Source organism: Schistocerca serialis, chromosome 1, assembly GCF_023864345.2.
Source record: "Schistocerca serialis cubense isolate TAMUIC-IGC-003099 chromosome 1, iqSchSeri2.2, whole genome shotgun sequence".
Taxonomy (NCBI): domain Eukaryota; kingdom Metazoa; phylum Arthropoda; class Insecta; order Orthoptera; family Acrididae; genus Schistocerca; species Schistocerca serialis.
In genome coordinates this window covers 1147770075-1147797629 of record NC_064638.1, presented here as the reverse complement: position 1 = coordinate 1147797629, position 27555 = coordinate 1147770075, and the positions used below count along the sequence as shown (strand labels likewise).

The following is a 27555-nucleotide window of genomic DNA, read 5'->3' as shown; positions in this document are numbered from 1 at the left end:
CCTGTCTGTTTGGGTGTCTGATGGCTAAGAATGAGAATGGGATGCGCTGAGTGAGAATTAAATTATACTTGTTATCTTTTTGAAAAAGATCTTAAATATTTAAATTGTATTTGGTTTTCTAAGGATGATGAATTTGTCTGCCATGTAGTACAGTCAGAGGAACAATTGAAATTGTAGAACAAATATTTTATGTCAGGCAATCCATATTACCTTACATATTGTTCAAAGTGTTCATTTAGAGTACGTGTAATCATTGGGGCAGTAGATCAGTAAGAGTTTGAATATATTTGTTAGTTTGTCTATTTGCGGCACACATTCTATAGACGTTGAATTTCTGTGCATAAATGTTGAGAATGCTGAATAAAGTGACAGTGGCTTTTCCTCATTTATATATTTGTTTGTATAAGGACTTTTTTGATGTACCTTTGGCCACTGACATTATTGTGCATTGAGTAGATTAGAGGAAACTGAAGATAAGTATTCAGTTGTGTCAACTGCAGTTCTCTGGCAGACATAACTCATATAATAAACTGCAAGTGCGCAGTTTTATCGGTATTTCTAATATCTAACCATCCTTGAAACAGTGGTGAGGCTCAGTCAAATGAGAGGACACAGTTTAGGGGAAAGGTTCATGTAATATTTTCTGCTAATGTTGTTGCATCAAAGGAAAATTCTATCGATGAAAGTAATTAATAAGACACAAAATTACTGGCCAGCACTTTTCGTTCAGGAGGCAAAATGTTCAGTATTGCTGATAGGAAAACATAAAAGCTTCCAGAACTATTAGTTACTTCCTCAGGGATGAGGGAGGGCTAGAGCGGAAAATGTTAGAGAGGAGGCGTAGGGTCCCTATCTGTTGCCTAGGATATGAACTTAGACTGTGAGCACACCTCACGTACCAGTATGCCGAGCATTGTGGGCAAACGCCACGTGGATGTCGAGGCTAGGACGGGTACCAAATGATTTTGTATCAGCTTTTCATTTGGATCTGGGTCTTCTGTAACAAAGTATTGCTGATTTGCACTTGTCTTACAGAACGAGATTTTCACTCTGCAGTGGAGTGTGCGCTGATGTGAAACTTCCTGGCAGATTAAAACTGTGTGCAGGACCGAGACTCGAGCAGAGCACTTGCCTACGAAGGGCAAAGGTCCTGAGTTTGAGTCTCAGTCTGGCACACAGTTTTAATCTGGCAGGAAGTATCATATCAGCGCACACTCCACTGCAGAGTGAAAATCTCATTCTGGAAACATCCCCCAGGCTGTGGCTAAGCCATGTCTCTGCAATATCCTTTCTTTCAGGAGTGCTAGTCCTGCAAGGTTTGTAGGAGAGCTTCTGTAAAGTTTGGAAGGTAGGAGACAAGGTACTGGCAGAAGTAAAGCTGTGAGGACGGGGTGTGAGACATGCTTGGGTAGCTCAGTTGGTAGAGCACTTGGCGTGAAAGGCAAAGGTCCTGAGTTCGAGTCTCGGTCCGGCACACAGTTTTAATCTGCCAGGAAGTTGCACATGTCCTGTTTGCTGATGAGACCTGCTTCACACAAGAAGATCACAAAGAAAATAATCAACTTTCGACAATATAATGTAATTGAAACGGCAGAACACACACATAAAAAATGTTTTATTTATGCAAACTTTTGGAGGAGCCAGTGTGTGACATAGCAAGCTGGGATCTCTTTACTTCCTCTCTTGTTTTGCCACCTGCCTCCTTAATGTAACAGAGGTGTGAGGGGAGGATGGCAAAAAATTGACAGGTTAAAAAATGCAAGATGTAGAAAACTAAAATGGACTGTGAAAAAATGCTCAGACGTAAGAAATGGATTAAGGCCAGATGGGTGGCCTTAATGGATCTCATTTCAGGGCATGATTTGCTTTGACATGGCCACAACTTCTTTAAATCATGCCATGAAATGAGATCCATCCTGTCTGAGATTTTGCCCACCACACCTAGAATAGCTTTTTGTCACCCTCCCAAACTCTTGAGTATCTGGAGCTCCTTCTGCAAGCATCTCCCTACCCTATGGCTCCTACTCCTGTGACAATCTCTACTGTAGGGTTTGGCCTAAGCACCCTCTTACCACCACACATAGCAGCCCTGTAACTGGTAACACACATGCTATCGAAGGGAGAGCCACCTGTAAATGACACATCATATGCCAGCTGTTATGCAAACAATGTTCGACCTTTTACATCGGCATGACTACCACCAAATAATCAATTAGGATGAATGGGCATAGGCAGAGGGTGTATACGGGCAACACGCAATATCCGGTTGCTGAACATGCTCTACAACATGGCAGTCATGACCTTGGCACCTGTTTCACCAAATTTACCATCTGGATTCTCTCCCCCAGACAGCAGTTTCTCAGAACTCCGGAGGTGGGAACTAGCGCTACAACATTTCCTTGGTTCTCGCCACCCACGTGACCTTAATTTACAGTAATTTCTTTTGTCTCAGTATTTCTTTACAGTAACTACTCCTTTCTTCACTGTGTTTGAGTTTTCTGCATCTTTTATTTCCTGACCTGCGTTATTTTTGCCGTTCTGCTTCCACCATCACATAGAATGCACTTAGCTTTTCACTCTTAATAATTCCTTCACAATGTTTTAGCAGAAATCTGTGTATTGAATATTACCCTGTCGTCTATCTTTAAGATCTCAGGTTTTCAAATCTCATTTGATGCAGTCCCCAACAATCAGTCTTTCCTTCTCATCCCGTCTGGTAAGCCTTCTCTGACTCGGGGTTCTTTGTGAATTTTCTGAACTGTACCTCTTTTCCTAAATCCCTCCAGTCCTTTTACATCACCCCTCTTCCTTCCCCTTTAACCATTCTGCTGGGAGAAGGAGCCACTGGCACCAAAAGCTTGCATAAGCAAAACCTTTTTTGTATGTGTGTTCTCCCACTGCTGTTTGTTGAGTAGATTTTTTATCTATCCAGTTACATTATATTTACACAAGAGGAGTATTTCAGCAGCAGGAATGGCTACATTTGGTATGGTGAAAACCTTCATTCAGTTTTTGTTAGATTGCTAATAAACGTGGTATGTAAACATTTGAGGTGGTCTTGTTATTGATTATCCCATAGGACATTTGAATTTTTCATTATGCTGGAACTGTTCCTAAGATGCCTTCCAAATGTCTTCTCTTGCTCAGAGATAATATACCATTTTGTTTTATCATGTCTTTGCCCCCACTGAAACTTGATTGTAGATGGGGAAGAATGTCACAGGCCACCAACTCAGTGTCACAAGTGGAAATGCATGTATGAATATTCCCTTATTTTGAACAGGTTCGACAACCATCCCTATTACTTGGAATAATAGGCAGTGACGGCTGTGATTATAACAAATGAAATCATACTCTAGCAATGTTATCTATAGACATCCTGCAGGAGTATTTCAGGAAAAATAAATAATCAGTTTAATTTCTTTGCATCTTAAAAGGACTGTCGTCCCTTCACACTTTGTGGCTCCAAGAATTGTAGATAAGAGGGTATGTATTCTCTGACAAAAATGATCCTTATTGTTACATGATAAACATAGGAATGAATTAAACCATCTTGAAGAATAATGGCTGTGCCTCTCTCACACACAATTGAAACCAACCCAATTCAGCTTACTCTAATGTGGATGTAAGATCTACCTACCTTACTCTGTGCAGTAAACTTCAGACTAAGTGTACAATGAACCAAAATGCTGCATTGAATGTGTGGTTTGCAAAAATAGAAAATCATTTGTGATTGGTTATAATAAATGCAAATTCAAATAGTATAGTAAACTTGAAACTCAGTGATGTATTAAGCTCATACAATCTTATAAATATAGTAAACTGTGACAATAAAATGACAGTCACATACTCCACAAGAACGGATTATGCTGTAATCAACAAAAATGTCAAAGATAAGGTAAATTACAGTAGCTTAGATTTTCATTATTCTGACCACTTCTGTAAGATGATAGTGCATGAATTCAGCTGTGCCAAAAATAACGAAAATTGTTCTACAGAAACAAACTCTGAATACCTTAAACAATAACATTCTTAAATACAAATTAGCAAATGAGAAATATGATTATGTGTATCGGGTGAAAGGAAGGGCCTGATGACAAATTGAATGAGTTGTACTCAACCCTTGTGAGACATTATGAATATTGCTGTCCAGTCGGAGAAATCCAGAAGGTAGTTAAAACTGCCAAAATGGGAACTCCCACGAAATCTCATTAGGCTCAGGCAGAGTATATACAATCTAAACCTGTTTTATAAAGCTACTGCTCTGTAGGCTTTTAAGGAAGAATACAGTTGGGCAAAGAAAAGTTTTAAAACTGAAATTGCTAACCTAAGGAAGCAGACTAACAGTAAACCAATAGGACAGTCTGACAACATAAGTAAAACATCATGGGAGCTGATTGGCAAGTACCGCAAATGTCCTAGCGAGATGAACACTGAACCATTCAGCTTAAGTCTTGCTGGTAACATTGAAAAACTCGCAAATGCTATTTGTAATATTTTTGAAAAAAAAAAAAAAAAAAGGCAAGCCTAAATACTGCATGTAATCAGAAACTACATGTAATATTTTTAATAACTACTTCATTTCTTGTTGACCAGTAAACCCACATTATAGATGCACAGGTAGAGACCCCATGTCACCTCACTCGGTGTACTGAATTTGAACGTGTGGAAGTGAATGAGCTGGAAGTATGCAAGGCAGATGCATGCTAAAGAAAAATTTTCATCTGGATGGGATGGCATATCCAGTGCTATTAGTAGGGTGTGCTTAAAAGAATCTCTGAACTCTTACTTACCTGACTAACTGCAGCATGAGTGACAATATGTATCCAACTGGCCTAAAAATAAGTGTAGTGAAACTGGTGTCTAAAAAGGGAAGTAAGGAAGACGTTTCCAGACCCACCTTTAATAAGATATATGGAAGTATTACCCTTTCCCAGCTAAGTGCCTTTTTCTCAAAACACACTGCTTGTAGATTTGCAGCATGGCTTCAGAAAAGATCTAAGTACAACCACAGCATTTACGCTGTTTTCCAAGAAGTTTACTGTCTGTTGGATCAGATGATGTAGACTGCAGGTATATTTTTAGACCTGACAAAAGCTTTTAGCACGGTAAACCATAGGTTACTTCTGAAAAAGAAAGCTGAAGTCCAGGAATCCTCGAGCCACATACCTGCTGAATCATAAGCAATGCACTAAACTGTCGTTCAAGCTAGATGATAAAATTATGAACGTTCAGTCCACTAGTGAAAAGGTTATAAAAGGTGTACCTCAAAGCTCATTCCTTTCTCTCCCTATATATATTAACGGCATTGCACAGCCCATTAATGCCCATATAATAAGCTATGCATATGGGAGAGAATGTAAGGAACTAGAATATTTTGCTACTAGTGGTCTAAGAGAAGTAATGAAGTGCTTCAAAGACCAGCACTTAAAGGTGAATGTCACCAAAGCTCAATTACTGGTATTTCAAATGGGCGGTTCTCATGAAAACAATGTAAATAATGTGTAAGGAGCGTTCAAAAAGAAACGAGCTCTAGGCATAATTGCAGAAACCAGTACCTGTATGTTAGAAGTATTGACCCTGGCTCTGGAGACACTTGTCCCTTTGTGACACAAGGCGGTGAATGGCTGTCTCATAAAATTCCTGGGGATGCGGTGTTAACTAGTTACCACATGTACAGCTGGACATTGTCGTCAAATATGAATCAAAAGCCTTTTTAAGCGGACCAAAACTGGCTTTATCGCAGGAAGAGAGGGCCAGACTGTATGGAAGATGGCTGAGAACCTCCCATTTGCAGGAGTACCACGAGCATGTTGGCCGTATGAGGCTATGCATTGTCACAAAGCAGAATGACCTCACAGGTGAGATTGCCTTATCGTTTCGATTTGATCACTTGGCAAAGGGTCGTCAAGATTTGTGAGTAATGCTGGGCATTCACTGTTGTCCTGTGCTGCAGGAAGTGAATCAGAAGGAGACTATCTTGGTCAGAGAAGAATGTCAGCTTAGAGGCAAATGATTCACCTCGGATAATGATGTCCAGCTTTACGTGTGGAACTGGTTAACATCACAGCCCCAGGAATTTTATGAGACAGCCATTCACCATCTTGTGTCACAGTGGGACAAGTGTCTCAACAGGAAGGGTCAATACTTCTAACATACAGGTACTGGTTTCTGTAATTATGCCTCCGGCTCATTCTTTTTGAATGCCCCATATATGCAACATCTCGGCTACAGAAAATGGAAGCTGTAAATTCCTAGGTATGTATGTTGTTGAAAATCTGTGATGAAATAACCACACTAATTTTGTATGTGGAAAAGTCAGTTATACCTTATACCCTCTCAGCCAGCTTGCAAAGATAGTATCGAGCCAAACATTGAAAAATAGTATATTATGGAACAATTTACCACTTCCTTAGTTATGTGATTGAACTGTAATGCTGTGCAGCTGATGTACACTTAAAAAGAATAATGCTCCTACAGAAAAGAGCTGTAAGACTTATACATGGTTTGTGCCGTAGAGATTCATGTCGTGATGTGTTTATGCAGCACAAATACCTAAAAATTTATTCTTTACATGTAAGTTATCAAGTGCAATGATGTACATGAACACAACACCAGGACAAATTTAACAGTTTCCAGGAAAGAACAACATTGGGCTAAAAATGACAGATGGAAGCCCACACATCGGACTTCTTAAGGTGTATGCAGGGAAAGAATTTTACAACCATATTAAAATCTTTTCTGATGGAAAAATGTTTATATTCATCCAAGAATTTTAAGACACTGTTTTTAAATGTGCACCATTGGGATTTCACCTGTAATGTAATATATGTATAACATAGATATAAGGTACAACGGTTGCAGTATAAAACATATTTTGTAAGTTTAATTATAGCAATACTATCATTTCTGTTCTGTTTGTAAATGTCATCACTGTGATGGCTCCACAGAACAAAATCTGTAAACAAATAAATCTTAGAATCCATAGCAGTGGAACAAACCATCTTGATTTTGCTTCATCATTTTTCAGTGCCAAAGACATAGCGCAAGTATAAGAGAAATGTGTAACATCTTAATATGACTCTATTCTCTCAAAGGAAAGACAGTTTTGACTTGTTATTTCTGGGTCTGAAATCACTATGTTTTTTCTTTAGAAACTGTGAATGTTGAAGAACTGTGCCGCAGGGATATATGATGGATGGTTCTTGAAGCAGAGAGGAAAGGATTTTATATTCATTCAATGATCAGTCAGAATTGTAGGCAAGAAGTGCGTTATATAAAATATTTCGTGTTAGGTGCATTGAATATTCCAAAATTTTACTGCCATTGTTTGTCTTGTGAGTCGTCTTAAAAGCTTGCTTATACCTTACTTTCAATGTTTGTTTGTGTACTTGTGCATTGCAGTGTTAATGTAACATTTTATGTTTCAGATAAGGGTTGTGTAGCTCTCTGTATTGAAAATATGCAAAGAGTTCAAGAACTGACACCCCTAGAAATTGTTGAGATGTTTGTAACTGTGTTCTGCTTCCTGAAAGATTCCAGTGAAGTCTCTCAGACACTGCTTGATGATTTTCGCAGCTGTCAGGGTTATGTTTTCCTGTCCGAATTCCTTTTGAAGTAAGTCATTGCTTGAACAGAGCTTCTGAGTTTCTTTAAATGACTTTGCAGCTTAAACATTCTGTTATGAACAATGTGTGATTCCCATTGTTGCTTGCCTCGCTGTAAAATGCTTATAAAATTCAATGCAAAGTCAGCTTTTGCATATTGTGTTTCAAAAGGACCTATGTATAGGAAGTACTGATAAGTTGAAGGATTTAAAGGACGACATAGTTTCCACCAGGCTGTTATTTAAAGTGAAAACTTTATAAAGCCAGTTTCAAGTGTGTGCTCATTCTCAAGTGCACAGTGGATGTGTATGTATCATCCTATTGTGCATTTAGTTATGAGCACATGCTCAAACTGGCTACTAGTGCTTCATAAAGTGCCTTGTGGGAAGAGCTCATTGTTGAAATTTATTGATACTTGGCGCTCACCCAGAATAAGTAAAGCTGAAGGACTGGTAAAAATAGCAAATAGAAGTATTGAGCAAGGGTTGGATAAAATAATATAAACATCTTGGTAGAGACAACTTATATTCAGACAGTGTTTTGACTTATCTGTAATGCACTAATGTTGCCTGTCTTAATTCCAGGAAATGCTCTAAGGATTCCAGCATTGTTTTATTAATACAGCTTTTTAAAATAGTTGTATATATATTTTGTTCAAATTTATGAACCAATATTCCATGCAGTCATAAAGTTCTATATGCCGAATGAATTTGTGCTTGCATAAATTCCTCAAAATTAGTGTGAAGGCTTCTAATGAATTTACTCCTTAATTTTGAACAGTTAAGAAATGGGTGGCTGAATTCAGATGTCACCATACATACCTTGAAGAAGGCCCATGTGAATGATGTCTCGAAATGCAGTTACAGATGGAAACATTAGGGAAATGCTCAGTATGGTGCTGGGTTAAAGCCATGCCCTTGAGGACCACTTTGAACTGTTGCATTATGAAGAAATTATTTACTTCATGTGAACTGACTTGTTGCAATGAGTTTGAGTTTTAAACTGTGATGTTTCACTAAACTTGTGCAATGTAAGTGTTAGAACTAGTGCACAGTGAATAAAATAAAATATGACGACATGCTGTGACTGATAGCACTGCTAATAATGAGAAGTGTAATTGCTCATAAAAGCCCAGTGTTAAATTTGTGAAATAGAATGTTCGAAACTATTGAAGACTGTCTTGGGCTTTGTAATTATTGTATTAACCAGCCTGTTTTCATATTTGGCATGGATCTGTCAAACATATCTGCATATTTGCAAGATTATGGTCGAAAGTTGTTAGGAATGATGTTCCTTTGAGCATATTAAGTAAGAGATTTCCAGCGGTTTCGTGGTTTCTGTCTCTAGTATCATACATTATATGGTAATCAGATCTGTGTTATTTTTCATAAGATATCTTATAATCTGACACATTGAAAATTGAAGAAATTCAAACTTACTAGCGGATATTATTTACGTTATTAATGCATTGTGCAAATGTGAACTATGAGAGGGGAAAAATCGTGCACTTAATGACACTGCATATTATTTGCCTCTTTTGGACTGATACATAAATTGTGTATGTTTTAGGTTAGAACATGACACTAGCCCAGAATCTCAAGAAGCCATCCGTAACCTGGTTCTGATGGTGGCTTCTCTTGCGATGTGTGGTTACATTGAACTACGCCCTAGCCAGGCTAGTATGGGTTCCCTCTTTAAAATCAGCAATTTCTCATTGCCGCAGCCTTCAGGGAGAGGTAAGGGAAACAGTTGGAGAGTTTATTTTAAAAATACTTGTCAAACATAATGGCAGTGCATTCTTTACTGTCTTAACATTAGCTAATAACTACATGCATTACAGGTGTAATTTTAGCATAATCTAAGCATAATCTAATATACATAATCAGTTTGAAATATTCTATTGAGCCACTGAAAATAGTGAAGTATTTCTTTTGGCATCAACATCTATTTACATAGAATATCTCAAATTTAACATGAAAAAGATAAAGAAATAATTCTCGTAGTAGGCAGCTGTTAACTGTGTAGTGGTAGGAAAAAAAAAAAAAAAAAAGACTACTCAAAAATTTAATCTCCCCCCAAGTACCGTTGCAATTTGAAATGTTAAATCTCATTTTTATTTCATGTTGCAGCCGTGTATCCAAACTAATTTTATTGAAGTTCAAGAGAGAGTATTTGCAAAAACCTTTACTTTCATGCCTATTGCTGCCTGATATGTAGAATTTTCTTTCAATCTTTATGTCCATCTACACCTAAATATAGTTTTCATGGAACTTATGCAGTTTTGCTTTAATTTGTCTCATTAACTGAAACTAATTATTCATTCTTACAGGAGCCAGTGTGAGAAATATACAGGCCTTTCAAGTACTACAATCTGTTTTTCTTAAATCGAACTGCCCTGCATTGTGCTGCACCATTCTTGATGCAATTTCTAGTGTATATCATGCAGATAACGCAAATTACTTTATACTTGAGGGACAGAACACCCTTTCTCAATTTGCTGAAAAAATTCATCTGAAAACACAAGAAATACAGGTAAACTTCATGAAAATTATTCAGATAAAATGACTTTTAATTTAGAAATCGTTAAATGTTGTACAAGTTTTCTGGTTTTTTAAATAATCCTTCATTCATACGATCATAAAGGTTGACTCTTCATTAGCAAAGCACATCAGAAATGGCATTGTGAACTACAAATTAGGTACTCCACACAACATGGGAATCTCAGTGGGCACCATTCTCTACTGTGTATCAAAACTATTTTCATGCCATTTATGATGACTTAATTTAAATGAGTTGGAATGCATACAGAAATTGCAAGGAGCATTTCTGGACTCTGTTCTATATTGTATGACAATTTGAGTGCTATGCAGGATATTGTCCTGAAGATCGATGTCTGGAAACTTTAGTTGCAGAAGGAAAACTGTGTGTGTGGATGTCTAGTGAGAAGTGATTTGTAAATAAAGTATAAGGATGTAGAAAATACTTTCAAAATTCACATACATCTTCTTACTGCAATAACGGTGGTGTAAAAATGTGACAAAAACTGTGAAATGCTTCAGCATTTCATTTTGTGCAACATGTCATAATCAGTAATGAGTTTTTCATGTGCCCTGAGTCAGGAGTGTGGGAGGAAAGTGGCTGTAATATTTATTTACTTATTTGTTGATTTACTAAACCTGGCAAGTTCTGGGACATCAGACTCTGTCACATCTAACCAGCCATTATACATATTATGTTCATTATAATAAACACAAGTTACTTCTAGTATACAACATTTATACAACTTTTGTGATTACTGTAGCATGAAAGAGAAAGAAAACACAGTACATTTGTACATGGGTACAACAATAGAGACAAGATAAAGGGAGATAGGTGTAAACTGGGAAGTATACAGCCATGAGCACGAGAGAGGGGGGGGGGGGGGGGGGAGAGAGAGAGAGAGAGAGAGAGAGAGGGGGGGGGGGGGGCTACACAATACTATTAAAAAGGGTGAAAAGAAAGTAAAGTGATGTGACTGACTGAGAAATGAAAAAGCAAGAAGTGTGAATGGGAGAAGGCAGGCACATTTACGTTACTGTTTGACAGGGTGAAAACTGACTATACATGTTGATTTTTGGGGAGTTGTTAGAGGGTGACAGGAGGCAGTGCTTCAGCTCTTCCTTTAGAGCAACAGGGCATTTAATTGTGCACAGAGTGCAGGGTAGCTCATTCCAGAGCCAAATAGCAGCAACAGAGGGGGAGTTCACGAGTTATCTTGATTTATAGATGGGCATAGTTAGGGTACTAGGTAAATTAGCCCTTACGTTTGGATTATAATCTACATCTACATCTACATTTATACTCCGCGGAGGGCACTTTACGTGCCACTGTCATTACCTCCCTTTCCTGTTCCAGTCGCGTATGGTTCGCGGGAAGAACGACTGTCTGAAAGCCTCCGTGCGCGCTCTAATCTCTCTAATTTTACATTCGTGATCTCCTCGGGAGGTATAAGTAGGGGGAAACAATATATTCGATACCTCATCCAGAAACGCACCCTCTAGAAACCTGGCAAGCAATCTACACCGCCATGCAGAGTGCCTCTCTTGCAGAGTCTGCCACTTGAGTTTATTAAACATCTCCGTAACGCTATCACGGTTACCAAATAACCCTGTGACGAAATGCGTCGCTCTTCTTTGGATCTTCTCTATCTCCTCCGTCAAACCGATCTGGTACGGATCCCACACTGATGAGCAATACTCAAGTATAGGTCGAACGAGTGTTTTGTAAGCCACCTCCTTTGTTGATGGACTATATTTTCTAAGCACTCTCCCAATGAATCTCAACCTGGTACCCGCCTTACCAACAATTAATTTTATATGATCATTCCACTTCAAATCGTTCCGCACGCATACTCCCAGATATTTTACAGAAGTAACTGCTACCAGTGTTTGTTCCGCTATCATATAATCATATAATAAAGGATCCTTCTTTCTATGTATTCGCAATACATTACATTTGTCTATGTTAAGATGACTGGTACTCAATTTCTGATGCAGGGTACTGGAGTGCTTGTCCATCAAGCCTACAGTTGGCACATAGCTTCTCTGGCCACAACTGATCTAAACGAAGAGGTTTTAATTACAAATGTGAGATGATGAAGGTTATGGGTGAAAATATAATTATTGAACCATGCAGAATTTTATCAACAAGAAAGGAATACTCTGACAATCTACAGAACTGTTCTGATCCAGAATCACCAATTACAAGTTCCAGCACCAGCCCTAATGATAACTAAATTCCAGAACTGACATGTGGAATGTGTTGAGAAGTATGAAATACCTAAAAAATGGCAAGACAACTGGGAGCAGCAGAATTGCTGCTGAGATATTAAAATATGGAGAAGAACCACTGCACAGATGTTAGTTTCACGTGATACAGTTAACCTGGAAAACTGAGAACATACCAGCAGACTGGAAAGAATCAGTAGTCTCAGTACAAAAAAAAGAAGACAGGGAACACTTCAGAAACTATAGGGGAGTATGAGGAGTTAACACAGTCTGTAAGATTTTATTTTGTTTATTGCTAAACCATGTGAAAGCATACGCAGAAAATATTATCGGGATTATAAAAATGTCTTTCAAAGAAATAGATCCACTACTGATAATATATCAGTAATCAAAACAATAAATGAAAAATACAGGAAAGTAAAGAAAAATTATATTACTTGTTCACCAGTTTTATGAAAGCTTATGACTCTATTGACAGACAAAGCCTGTAGAATGTAATAACGGACTTGAGATTTCCAGTCAATCTTCTTAATCTTTGTAAAATGTGCATTGGTGAAAATATGAGTAGCACTTTGCTAAATAGAATAAAATCTGACCATTTTTAAAAATAAAAAGGGACCAAGACATGGGGAAGCTCTGTCTCCTCTTCTCTTAAATGCAGCCGTGGAGAGAGTTGTAAGGAAGCTCAAGCTAGTGTCTTCTGGGATCCTCCAAAGAAATAAAGTTTGAACAAATGCAGATGATATAGCGCTCATTGAAAACAATGAAATAGAGATTAGGCAGTTATTTGTGAAGCTTGTAGAAGAAGCATCCAATCTTGTACTAAAAGTAAATGATAAGAAAGCAAAGTGCATCATAGGTCAGGGATGGAGATACGAACAAGACAATCAGTTGCATTTAATAATTGGAAAACAAAATTCAAAAGTGTCGAACAGTTCAAATTTCTGGGCACAATGATACATAAACGAAATCAGAGACAAGTGAAGTGAAAATCAGACTGCAGAATGCTAATAGATCATACTGCTCTATACAAAACTTCTAAAGTTTAAACTACTGACAAGTAAAACTAACATGAAGCTATAATTTTGTGAAGAGTATAGATTGGTAATCACCAAATAGAGAAGACATTGAGTCACAGGCAGGCAGGGGTCTCAGCCGGCAGAGAGAGTGGTCGTGTATATGAGAGTTGTGCTTGTGTGAATGTGAATGTGTTTTCTACTTTAAAAGAAAGCCTTTCCTCCAAAAGCTCCAAGGTGTAGCAGATTTTTGTTGTGCCTGTCTATGACTCTGTCTCTCCTCTATATTGTGAGTAGCAGTCTATCCTTTTCATAATATTTTGTGATTCCATCCTGGATTTTCCATTGTTTAAAATGAAGCTATGTAACACAATCATCAGACCAGTCCTAAACTACAGAGCAGAAACATGTAATTAAACTAAAATGGAAGGACATCACTTCCAAATATTTGAAAACAAAGTTTATAGGAAAATCCTTGGTCTGTACTATGATAATGAATCCCAAAGCTGGAAGAGAATACACAACACCAAAACCTACATGCTATCACGACGAGCAACAATAATGAGTGCAATAATTACAAAAGACTTCAATCGACAGGTGATTTGATGAAAATGGAAGCGGATTAAGTAGTTTCAAGAATATTCGTGGAGAAATCATTTGGTAAGAGACCAAGAGGAAGAACTAGGAGTACATGGGTAAATGAAATTAAAACAATATGCAACAGGACGGGCATAAATTATTTGGAGGGAGTAGTGGAAGATAAAAATATTTGGAGGCAACATGTGATATCTTCTATCAGAAGCCAAGAAGGTTGAGGTTAGAATCGGACACTATACTATCTAAAAGCAGATTTTGCCACAATTATTAGAAGTTATGGGACATGCTGAAATGCAGAAATGGTGTCATCTGGTGCCATGTATAGTTAACTAGTGTGAAATACAGTGTAATCCTCAAACCTGGAACCTTGCATTTCATGGACAGTGCTCTTACCAGCTAAACGATCCAAGCATTTGCAACTTCAGTTCTGCCAGCACCTGTTACCTAATTTCTAAACTGACCATTATTTTTAAATTTCTAAATGTGTCACCATGCTTGAAGATTCAATGTCTTGATAATCAGAAAATACTATGTATATGTTCTGAGACTTATAAATTTAACTCTGATGTTAATAATGAAATTGTGTATTCAACTATCTAGGTATCTTATGTAAAATGAACTTGATCTGATGTTTAAATTACTGCACTAATGGCACTTATCCTTTGTTATTTTTCAGGAGAAATTTTTCCAGCTCCTGGAATTTATAGTATTTCAACTGAATTTTGTACCCTGCAAAGAACTCATATCACTGTCAATACTTCTGAAGGCACAGTCTTCTGTCAGTTGCAGTATAATATGTATGCAAACTTTGCTCAACATTCTAAGGTAATACTTCAGTTTTGACCAAAAGTACTTCACAAGTTTTTTTTCCCCTAAAACTATGCAGTACAAGAAAAACATATAAATTATAAGGTGTATCACTTCTTTTGGGGAAAAGAAAAACCTTGGACTACACAGGTGAAGTACTTTCTACCTCTAATGTAGTTAAAAGTTGTAATATGTAATGTATAGATATAGCACATCCTGTAAAAGATATAATGCCTTAAGAAAACAAATAGAGAAAAAACAGAATTAGAAACAAGATAATATAAATAAACTAAAAAATAGTAACTCGTAAAAGATCAAAATAGTAAACTGATCATGTTGTTTAGTCCTCATTACTTTAACTTTACAAATAGCTACAACAAGGGAACCATTTATAGCCTTTTCATCAAATTATAAACTACAATAAAAATTTGATCATCTGTTGTTTAGAGGTGAACTGAAGGTATGGTATAATACTTGGAGGTGTAAAATACAATATAAAAAGTATTTCTTGTGTAAATGTAATCATTACTAAATTTTTTAACAAAATGCAACAAAAAAGTATACCACATAGAAATGAGAAACAGTAAAACAAACAAGAAATGAAGAAATAAAATTGACAAATGACCCTACAAAACTGATATCTTGTGTCTCATCCTTGTCATCATCAATCTGATGACTAGTTTGATGGAGCTTTACACACCAGTCTGCATTGTGCAAGTCTGTTCACACCTGCATAACCACTGTGCCTTATGTCCATTTGATCCTGTTTGCTATATTCAAGCGTAGATCTCTCTTTTTACAATTTTCACTGTTCCCACACTGCACTCCATTACCAAATTGGTGGCTCCTTGATGTCTCAGGATGTGTCCTCTAAACTTATCACTTCATTTAGTTGCAGTGTGTCATTAATTTCTGTTCTCCCAAATTTGAGTCAGTTTCTCTTCATTAATTACTTTGTCTATCCATCATCACCATTCTTCTGTAGCACCACATTTGAAAAGTATCTATTACCTTCTTGTCCATACAGTTTATTGTCCCCACTCCACTTCCATATGAGGCTACACTGCAAAGAAATACTTTCAGAAAACATGTCCTAACAAATGAATGTAAATTTAATATCAGTATATCTTTTTTTTAGGAGTGCTTTACATGCTACTACCAATCTGCATACTACATTCTTTTTATTCCTGCTACCATCAGTTATTTTGCTGCCCAAATAGTTTCTATAGTGGATTGGTGTGTGGCACATAGAAACAAGTGACAGAAAACCGTGTGATCACAGCATTGTGTGTCTGTATGGTTGTGTCTGTGAATGTATGTGATTCTCCTAGAAAAAGAGCAAATGTGAATACTGTTTTCCGTTACGTGTTTCTATGCACCATACGTCCGCCTGCTGTAGGTGAGTGGTTGCCTTTCCCTTATTTGACATATTATTCCATCCATAAATTCCCATTATTGTTATACTTTTGCTCCCTCTGTTTTATCGGTGATAACTTTGAAATTCTAAAGTGAATATTCTAGCCAGCACGATCAAAAGCTACAAGTTCCGTTCTGCCTTTCTTCAACCATCTTCCAAGATAAGTATTAGGGTCAGTGTTAACTTATGTATTCCTGAATTTTTCCAAAACTGAATCTGCACTTTCCCAAGTTCAGCTCTTACCAGTCATTCCTTTCTTCTGTAGATACATCAAGTTAGTATTTTGCAGCCATGACTTTTTGAACTGATGCTTCAGTAATATCTTTACCTGTCAGCATCTGCCAAGGATCTTACCAGTTCTGCAAGAATGGGCATTTACTGCAAGTGCCTTGCCTCTACAGTGTGTCTAAAACTAATTTAAGAAAATATATACCACCAAGCTTACAATTTAGACATTCAAAAAAGTTCGAAACTGCATACAGTGGCTCTGAATGCTGTGAAATACTTGCTGAATATTTCGATGTTGTTGTTGTGGTCTTCAGTCCTGAGACTGGTTTGATGCAGCTCTCCATGCTAATCTATCCTGTGCAAGCTCCTTCACCTCCCAGTACCTACTGCAACCTACATCCTTCTGAATCTGCTTAGTGTATTCATCTCTTGGTCTCCCTCTATGATTTTTACCCTCCACACTGCCCTCCAATGCTAAATTTGTGATCCCTTGATGCCTCAGGACATGTCCTACCAACCGATCACTTCTTCGAATATTTCAAACAGTTATGCAATTGCAGCGCATTATATAAAAATTTCAGTTTTGACAATACAGTATGAAAAGAACAAGATTTGAAGCCAACAACATTCAAAGAAATTGAAGAAATCATTAGACAACTTAAAAATAAGGAAGCATCTGGGAAAGACAATTTAGTTACGGACTTCTGGAAGCATTCTGGAGACAATATGATAGTATGCCTAGCAAAAATAATTCAGAAATCTGGGAAACAAATGTGGTGCCTCGTGGATTGGAAGTCTGCATTAATACATGACCCACATAAAAAGGGAGATAAAACAGATCCCAACAAGTGTCAGTGCCAGTGTCAAATAAGGTCTTGTTGGAGGCACTTTGAAGCAAAACTGAAAGAATATTTGAGCCACAATTAGGGGAGTATCAGGGAGTGTTTAGGAAAGGCAGATAGTGTGTAGAACATGTCAACATCTACATTTATACTCTCCAAACTTCTGTGAAGTACATGGCAAAGGTTACGTCCCATTGTACCTGTTATTGGGACTTCTTTCCAGTCACGTATGGACTGCGCAAAGAATGACTGTTTAAATGCCTCTTCATAAGCCATAAAGTTAAAAGACATTTTAGAAATTAGGAAAAATCATAAGCTTGATATAACATTCGTAGACTTCAAAAAGACATATGATTCTGTTGATAGAAATACGCTACTCAACATTTCAGAACAGTTTGGACTAAGATAAAAAAGCAATAGAAATAAAACAGTGTTAACTAAAACAACATCAGAAGTGAAATTTATGGGAGAAAGTTGTAAATTAAAATCAGTAGTGAGACAAGGAGATGGTTTGTCACCACTTTTTTTTTTTAACAGTGTTTTACAGAAAGTGCATAGAGATTGCAGGAAGACCATAAATAGTAAGGGGATACAATTAGGAGTAAAGCCAAAAAAGATCACTGTAGATTGTCTAGACATAGCACTTATTACAGATTCACTTGAAAGTGCAGAACAACAAATTGTTGGACTATTACATCAAGCAGCAAAAACAGGATTATAAATATCATTTGAAAAACACAGTTCATGGTAGACATCAGTAATGCATATAAAAAATGTGCAAAAATGACAACTCAATATCTAATCTAGATTGTTTTAAATATCTAGGAGAATTTTTATCAAACAACATCCAGGAAAAGACAGCAGTAGAGACTACAGTACATAAAATGGAGAGAGCCTTTTAAATAACTAGAAACAAACTGAAGTTTGGTTATGCACTACTTTACAATGATGTGTTTAACTAAAATAAACAGTTATGTGGCTGTCTTGATGGATAGTATAACTTACTGGATGATTTGATAATGAGCACAGGGCTCGAAATTATGTACAACAAATAAAACTAATATTGCAACATCAATATTTTTAATTGTAGCTCCATGGTGGATGTGGGTTTGACGCCCCAGCAGTGTACTCAGTGAGCTGCGATGGCTGGTACAGTAGAGTGGGGTGATGCATGTTCCTCTGTACATTTTGAAGTGCTGCATGGCGTCATAGTGTTGCCGGGTCCTTGTTTTCATACATGTGTTAAAAACAAAGCTGATCCGATTTTGCTAGATAAGCTTTTCCTTGGATCTGGATGAGAAATCACATGCCAGTCTGTAAGTGTGGCATTTTTTCTTCATCCTGTATTTCCCTCCGGTGTCCATTCATTCATTCATCATGATCTTGGTTTTATCATAATTCATTTTTAGACCAACTTTGGAGCAGACTAATGTTACTTTGATAACCAGTATTTGAAGTTGTCCTGTTTTATTTTCAGATAGAACAATATTATCAGCAAAGCTCAGGTTGTGTAATCTTTTTCCCAGAACTTGGATTCCCTTTATTATCCAATTAGGTTTTCTAGGACCACCGAAAATAGTCACCTAGTTTTATATTCTTTTCGGTGCAGAAATTCATTGGTTTCTACTGTAATTATGTTAAGTTAAAAATACTGTACGAGGAATTGTAAATAACATTGTAAGAACAATACCAGAATATTCTGTTCATAATTATAAATATTAACATAAGAAAATACATCAATTGAATTTTTTCCACTAGACAGACAGTAATCTCCCCAATTGCAAGAGAGAAAATGTAAGTAACACTGCACAAAAATTTAATATGCAGTTGATCATAGAATCATTTAAATTAAACGTTTCTCTCTCAAATTAAAATTTCAAACAAGTCATGATAATAAGTCTTTTACAAATGAAATTTGTGGTTTATCAGTTATGAACAGCATTAAAAAGAATGTATATCACAACTGAAGAAACGTATCCAATCAAATGTTTCTAATTCAATCAATACACGAAGTGAAAATTAAAGGTCCAAATAGAAACAAATAATATAAACTCTATAGTTAATATAATGGAAGGAAACATTCCACGTGGGAAAAATTATATATAAAAACAAAGATGAGGTGACTTACCGAACAAAAGCGCTGGCAGGTCGATAGACACACAAACAAACACAAACATACACACAAAATTCAAGCTTTCGCAACAGACTGTTGCCTCATCAGGAAAGAGGGAAGGAGAGGGAAAGACGAAAGGATGTGGGTTTTAAGGGAGAGGGTAAGGAGTCATTCCAATCCCGGGAGCGGAAAGACTTACCTTAGGGGGAAAAAAGGACAGGTATACACTCGCACACACGCACATATCCATCCACACATACAGACACAAGCAGACATATTTAAAGACCATATGTCTGCTTGTGTCTGCATGTGTGGATGGATATGTGCGTGTGTGCGAGTGTATACCTGTCCTTTTTTCCCCCTAAGGTAAGTCTTTCCGCTCCCGGGATTGGAATGACTCCTTACCCTCTCCCTTAAAACCCACATCCTTTCGTCTTTCCCTCTCCTTCCCTCTTTCCTGATGAGGCAACAGTCTGTTGCGAAAGCTTGAATTTTGTGTGTATGTTTGTGTTTGTTTGTGTGTCTATCGACCTGCCAGCGCTTTTGTTCGGTAAAACTCTATAGTTAAGTAGAAATAAAAGTCTGAGCAAAAATCAGTAATGTGATTAATTAAAAAAAATAATATTTGAAATTAAAGTATCCAAGGCTATATGTAAAGAAATTGACCCATTTTTTAAAGTGAAAGTAATTTAATGGAACTTGATATAACAATAAAATATTATATTCATATGATAGTGGAAAGTCCTGGCCGGAATATAAATGAGGGAAGAAATACAGGTAACAACTCTGTATAGCTGAAGCATTAAGCAGTTGTTACACACATACCGTATTTACTCGAATCTAAGCTGCACCTGAAAAATGAGACTCAAAATCAAGGATAAAAATTTTCCCGAATATAAGCCGCACCTGAAATTTGAGACTCGAAATTCAAGGGGAGAGAAAAGTTTTAGGCCGCACCTCCAAATCGAAACAAAATTGGTCCATTGTAATATGAGACACAATTTAGGTCGAATGAATGACAATACAGCTACAATAGTTTGGTTTGAGTCATAAGCTTAGCAGTTAAGCTTTAACAGGTAGCAATTGCAATGCGTCAGGCTGTGTTTATATGGGTACCCTTCCTTTTTCATGTGCTTCATCTCTTTTGAATTGATTGCTTATTTTCCTATTATCTGATAGGTGCCGTTCTCTTTGTTATAGGTGTTTACGTCACTCTAAGCTGAAAATGCATTACTGTACTGTGTCGTGCATTGTTTGTCGCAGTCTGATAATGAGTGTGTATGGCCTGTCGCCACTCGCGGCATGGCTTGCTTTTGTGCGCACTACTGCCGCTTACAATTAAAAAAAAGAGAGGAATCGTCTCATTAGCGAAACAATGACAAGAGACTGCTATTTGTTGTTACTTACAGTGCTGCTTTCTTTGATAATGATCAACAAGAACCGAATAATAGACTGCATATGATAGAAGATGTTCTGAACGAGAGTTTAGCGAAAATTTTTCTCCGTTTGAAAATCGTTGCAGATGCCGCTTTAGTACATTACATTCCTCACAGAAATTAGAGTTATCTTAGATTTAAAAATCTAGTCAATTGCCGTGCTTCATTTCTGACTGTATAACTATTAGGCATAAGAATAATACAAATATAAACATGACATAATATGTATATTCTTCCGCATTAGCTGTTGTCTCACTCTACCTTAGTAGTTTATTAGGCAGACAGGATTTAAATGAGATAGCAGCAAACATGAAAGAATACATGGCAAAATGTTTATATTCGTATTATTCTTATGGTGAAGAGAATACTGCATGTGATTCACAATTCATAAAAGTTCCTATTAGCAACCATCTCTTCTCACAGGTAGGAAAAATTCAGAACCTAGAGATGGCCATATTTACAAACATCCCAAACAGTCTTGCCAGTTGGATTTTCGTAGTACATTGAAATGCTGCTACATTCGAAGATGAACAATACGGAATTTGTATTTACTTCGTTGGATAATGTATGAAAATGCAGTGGTCGAAACTCAGGGTGGAGAAAAAAGCTCGTCTTCCACATTTTTTTTTTTTAATTTATTTACTGACGCAGAGGTTTTAGCACCAGTATTTATCTTTGTGCCTGCAAAGCATCCCTGTGTAGCGCTACATATAGTCGATGGCAGAAGTTAGTTGTGGCGGTATCTACCAACATTTTTCAGAACTTCCGCTTACTTTGCACTCTATTCTAAGCCGCAGGCGGTTTTTTGGATTACAAAAACTGGAAAAAAAGTGTGGCTTAGATTCGAGTAAATATGGTAAACAAGACCAAAGATGTTGCTACATGGTCCGATGAATTGTTAACTGGACCACCAATGGCCATTGAACTGTAACACCAGAAAACCTTCTGAAGTTTGTAAATGTTTTGTTCATTGAACTTTATGTATCTCACTTTAATGTGGACATTTTTATTGGATAGAATGTAAAGCACTAATTATTGATCATAAAAGGCTTCGTTTTTATCTGCAACATAGGGAAAGATAGATTGCTACTCCAGGTTGGAATTAAAACACTTACATATATGGTTTCAGCTGCAGTCTATGTCAGAACAAAAAACAGAAATACACACCATTCCTTCACACAAGCAAACACACCTCACACACACATGACCACCAACTCGGGCAGCTCTGTCTTGATCTGATGAAGGCTGTGGCTGAAGGCTTTTGTGTCCATCTGCAACTTAATGTGTCATCTATACTGTAAGTAGCACTCTGTCTTTTCCTACATTGTTGACATTCCATCCTGGAGTGTCCAATGTTTGTTTATATTTTGTGGCATAGTGCCACAAAGGAAGTACGTGTATGTGGTAAATAAAATAGCAGTAATGGCTTAAAGAAAAGAATGGAACCGTTTACTCAGACCCAAGTTTTGAAAGCTTCTAACATTTGTTCCTTATCAGACATGTAGATCAAAGAATAGTTTCGATTACAGAAACTGTGGAAATGTGTATGATGCCTACTTATACAATTTTTTGTATAATTCACTGAGAACTTTCTCAAATTTCAGTTATCAAGCCCTTCTTAATTGCTTTTATTCTCATTTAATTTAAGTCATAAATATGTGACTAAAACATTTGTACAAGAAAAGGATGTGAATCTTACTTCAGGGTTAACAATTTGAGAAAGTTATGCCTTTGATGATATATGCTGTTGTTAAGGAGAGACCCTTCTGTATTCCAGTTCTAAACACAATGAAATTTTCAAGAATGTCTACAGAGAAGTTGGAATCTTGGAAGTATTTGTGACATGCTTGCACAGGTATGCTGCACTGCTGAAAGAGAAGAAGCAAGCAGTGGATGAAGGCAAAGGTTGGTAGAGTTTTTGAAGGCATAGTACTGCTGGGCTGTGTGTGGTACACTAGAATTTATTATTGCAGAAATATTATTTATGAAAGTGTTAACCCTGTGCATAGTATCCAGTTAGAAGGGTAATGGCGAGTAATACTTTAGTTTTAGTGACATAACATCAGAAACATCATGAAAAGCTTGTAAGGGTGTTTCAGGTTAGGTTGTGCTGAGTGGTAATTGTTAAGAAAAAAATCCGATACCTTTGCCATTTCCTAGTTATATAGCAATGAAGTTAGCCAGTCATGTCCTTGTGTGCGCAAATTCAAGTTTCAGCTAACCAAATGGCGAACACGTTTGGCAACACCACCTGTAGTGATAGCCTGACTGGCTAATTTCTGTGCTAAATAACTCTGTAACTGCAAAGTGGTTTCTGAACAATTGTTTCTCAGTACAACCTCCCCTGCAGTGCTGTTACCAGCTTTTCAGACTATTTCTGACACACCATGTGTATGATGTATGTGCCGATATTTCAGTCATTTTGCAACAGTACTTTGAAATGGTGTCTGTCTGCAGTTCCCCCTCCGTCAATGGTCACACAATTGCTGTCAACAACCTCTAGTACAATCTCTGCTCAGCAATAAAGACTCGTCTAACAGAAGGTGCATGGTGTACCAGAGTTATTTTTGCTTGATATTTCATTTATTACTTGACTACTTGGATGCCCATTATGCACCAAGCCTAATTGCTTGTATGTTTATGAATTTGCCCTAGTTTCTATTATTTCACTGTTGTTGTGTTACTGACATATTTAGGGCTTGTAATATGTTCATTCTGTGAATAAATTCCTGTAAAATTAAGAGTAAGTTTTTCATAATGCTTCTCTTTGATGCCCTACAGTCTTTGGAGTTTGTGGAATATGTCTGAATGTCTGACTTATTTTGGTGCACGCTAAACAAATCCACAATGAATATCCTGAAGTGGGTTGAAGAGTACTTCGTAAGGCCCCTTATTTGTAGATTAGCTACGTTTTTTTTTTTTTTTTTCAATCTGTCAGTTCTTTTCCACACTCTTGCTTTCGTATCGTTATATCAACTGAAATGGATAGGATAGGATAGGATAGAAAGTACTAAATATTTGGCCTTTGTGATGGAATCCATGGATTTATTGTTGATATCATTGTTGAAGAATTGTGGATCTTTTCAGTTACTTGTATAAGCTGCCAGTCTTTGTCAAATACTGATTTACTTCAGTGATAAATAAATGTCTGCCTCTGTTGCAGTTTTGTTTTCTTCTTCTTCTTCTTTCACAAAAGGGAACTTCATACTACACAAAATCATCTCTTCCTGAACTTCCCATTAGCATAGTTTAAAAATACCATCCTGTACAATTTTTAATATACAGCAGCAAATATAAAAAATGAAATGTGCAACGAGTGAAAGCACTACCATTTCTTCATCCATATGTATTATTTGCTCCTTCTCTTTTCTCATTTTGACGCTCCAGGTTGCAAGTCTGTCCTGTAGCTGAAACAAAATCCTTAAGTTTTCTTCTGTTTGTTTGTACCGATATTGTGTTTCAAGAATGTGTGAATCTAATGGTCCTAAGATTTTCATCAGAATCTTTTACTTGTAAAATCTTCTGCTTGTCCTCAGCTTTTATAAATTACGTGTGAGATGTTAATATACCACCAAAGCTACAATTCTTTTCTCTTTATTTTCTTTGCCAGTTTTAGGGTATGTTTTTTGTGAAGCTTATTGCCAGTGTTAATTTATTGGTAATTTACCAACTGTAAACATCCTTGAGGGTTCCATTTGCTTTCTGTAGCAGGAGTTCTGGTGATTCAGCAGTAATTACAGTGTTGCTTTCATCTGCACAGAGATTTTTCCCCTGTACCTGACATTGTGTGGAAAGTGAGTTGTGTGTGTCAATGTATAAAGAAGAATAATGGTCTTATGTTGCTGCATTGAGGAACGCCATTCCTTGCATTAATGTATTTGGAGCTGATCAATTTTTTATTAAAATTTCATTACCCTCTGCACTCTGTTTCCTGGGGTTGATACTCTTCTTATTTCTAATAGTTTTAGCTTCATCAGTAGAATTTTATGCCCAGCAGTGCCAAAGGCATTGGATAGATTGTAAAATATAGCTGTTATGTACTTCAGTAAATTCCACTGAGGTTGATTCTGTGCTTCTGTCACTTCGGAAACCAATCTGCACTTACTGGGAAGGCTAGATTTGTTCAGGAAATTCATTAGATTGTCTTTCACAATTGATTTTATAACTTTTGGGAGTGATTACAGCAGAGAGACAGGCTTGTAAATTTGTCTGTTCTATACTAACTTTAATAGAGATATGACTTTCACTTGTTTTAGATACTCTGTAGTTACTTGAACTATTAAGGTGTTTATGTATTCTTTCACTACATTAACCGGTTGGTCACATATGACTGTTGGCTTTTATTTTTTAATTTTTGCTCTGTTTGCTTGACCTGAATCTGTGTGGTGAGCTACATCATTGTACATGTCGTATAACCTCTTACAGTAATTTTGTCATTATTTTGCAATAAAGAAAAAGTATTCATTTTCACAATTTACTTGTTCCTGTGGATCATTTATTTACCTACCTGTGGCCTTTAGTTTTATGTTATTACATTTTTCTTTGTTTTTGCTTGTTTCTTATTTATAGCCTTTCAGATAGCTCTCTCTCTCTCTCTCTCTCTCTCTCTCTCTCTCTCTGTTTTTCGTCCCCCACTCACAGTACCGTCCTGTAGATTTTTTTGGAAGAATGATAAAGAGTCTAGGAATTCTGGTTCATATAGTATGTCTATATAATTGATACAATTTATTTTTCTGCAGTTTTTAATTAAAGGAAACAGTGGAATCTGCATATTGAGCATAATTCACTACAGAATCTTCCTCATAGTGCTAAACACTCATTAAGTGAGCAATTTATCCCATATAAATTAATGTAAAATATGGTAATGCATTCCGTACAGAAAAAGTAATAAAAGTTTTATTTTATTCATGCCATTTATTTGAAGAATATTATACATGCTGTATTATATACTTAATTATTCATAGTACATAACTAATTCTTTTTTACTAGGAGGCTATCTATAGTCATTTGTTTCTGTCAACGCTTCAATACTTGGCAAAAATGTGAGACAGCATTATTGTCAAACAAATTTGCTGTGCTTGTAGTCACTGATTTATTGAGGTGATGATTTTCATTGTAGGGTGCAACTGATTCCCATGCTTTCAGTATTTATCTTATTGCATCAGAAGATAGCTGCTATGCTGTTACCACCACCACCACCACCACCACCTCCTCCTCCTCCTCCTCCTCCTCCTCCTCTGAACTAATCTTACAGCTTCCTGCTGTGAAACACACTACATCATAAGCTCTTCGGTGATTATTTCTTGATTGTGATCTTCCACAAGCTCATTGATATCAATATTATCCACTTGTGGTCCCGTGCTCTTGGCCAAAGACACAGTTTCATTGACGACAGGCTCCACAGGTACTGGCTCAAATGCCTCAGAGTCACATTTGACAACTCACTCTGCCCAAAGCTTCTTTCAAGCAGAAGTGATAGTTCTCTTGGTAACCCCTTCCCACATCTTTTTGATCATCTTGACGCAGGCAATGATGTTAAAGTGATATTTCCAAAACTCTCTGAGAGTGAGAGTGGCAGCTTCAGTCAACTCAAAGCAGTGCTCGAAAAGTGCTTTTGTATAGAGCTTCTTAAAGTTACAGTATCATAAAAAGGATAGTTGCTACTCAACTTATAGGGGAGATGAAGAGTAGCAGCTATCCATTCCGTCCTCTGTCCTGGATTTCCTATTGTTTGCTTCTTAAAGTTAGAAATAATCTGTTGGTCCATTGGCTGTAGTAACAGAATGGTGTTGGGAGGCAGAAATTGGATCTTGATGAATTGAAATTATCCAAGGAGATGGTCTTGTAGGCGTGGAGAGTGGGCATGAGCGTTGTCCATAATAACCAAGATGTGGAGTTGCAAATTTATCTCAAGCAAATATTTGTTCACTGAAGGGCCAAACACTTCATTGATCCAATCAGAAAAATGATCACGTGTCACCCAAGCCTTGTTACTGGACCTCCACATCACATTTAACCTGCTCTTCCGGACTTTACGCTTATTGAAGACTTGTGGAGTTTCTGAATGGTAAACAAGCAATTGTTTGATTTTCAAGTTGCCGCTTGCATTGGCAGTGAATAGCAGTGTGAGATGGCCTTCCATTGGCTTGTGACTTGGCAATGCATTCTCCCCTGCTGTTATAAAAGCATGCTTCAGTATTTTTTTCCCAGAATATACCCTTCTTGGCACAGTTAAAAACATGTTGCGTCAGATAACCCTCAGAATCTACCAGAATCTTGAAGTTGCTGGTGAAGTTCTCTGCTGCCTTTGTGTCGGAACTGGCAGCTTCGCCATGCCTCACAGTGCTGTGGATGTTCGTTCTTCTCTTAAACTTCTTGATGCACCCACAGCTTCCCTTAAAAACTTCTTTGGCTGCTGATGATCGAGGCGTCCTTTTAATGAGGTCAGGAAAAATCATTCTCGCCTTCTCACAAATGATGATGTCATTAATGGTGTCACCTTGCAATTGCTTTTCGTTTGTCCATATAAAGAGCAGCCTTTCAACATCATCCAGAATACGAAACCATTGTTGAGATACTCCTATCACTCCCTTTGAAACCTCTATCTCCTTAATCTTGTCCCTTGTTCTTGAGGATAGTGCAGATAGTTGAGGTAGACCGAATGTATGTGTGCTAAATCAGAAACGCTCGCACCACGTTTGCATTTTTCAATGATTTTACATTTAT

At 37.1% G+C, this 27555-nt stretch overlaps 1 protein-coding gene across 1 annotated transcript in view; it reads left to right on the top strand.

The window, feature by feature from the left end:
* The window catches only part of LOC126456073 (WD repeat and FYVE domain-containing protein 3), a 303206-nt gene that overhangs the window by 36002 nt on the left and 239649 nt on the right, over positions 1-27555 (top strand). The window contains 5 exon segments of the mRNA XM_050091831.1: positions 7431-7617; positions 9177-9343; positions 9937-10139; positions 14663-14811; positions 22607-22734. Of these exon segments, the coding sequence (XP_049947788.1) occupies positions 7431-7617; positions 9177-9343; positions 9937-10139; positions 14663-14811; positions 22607-22734 (834 nt within the window).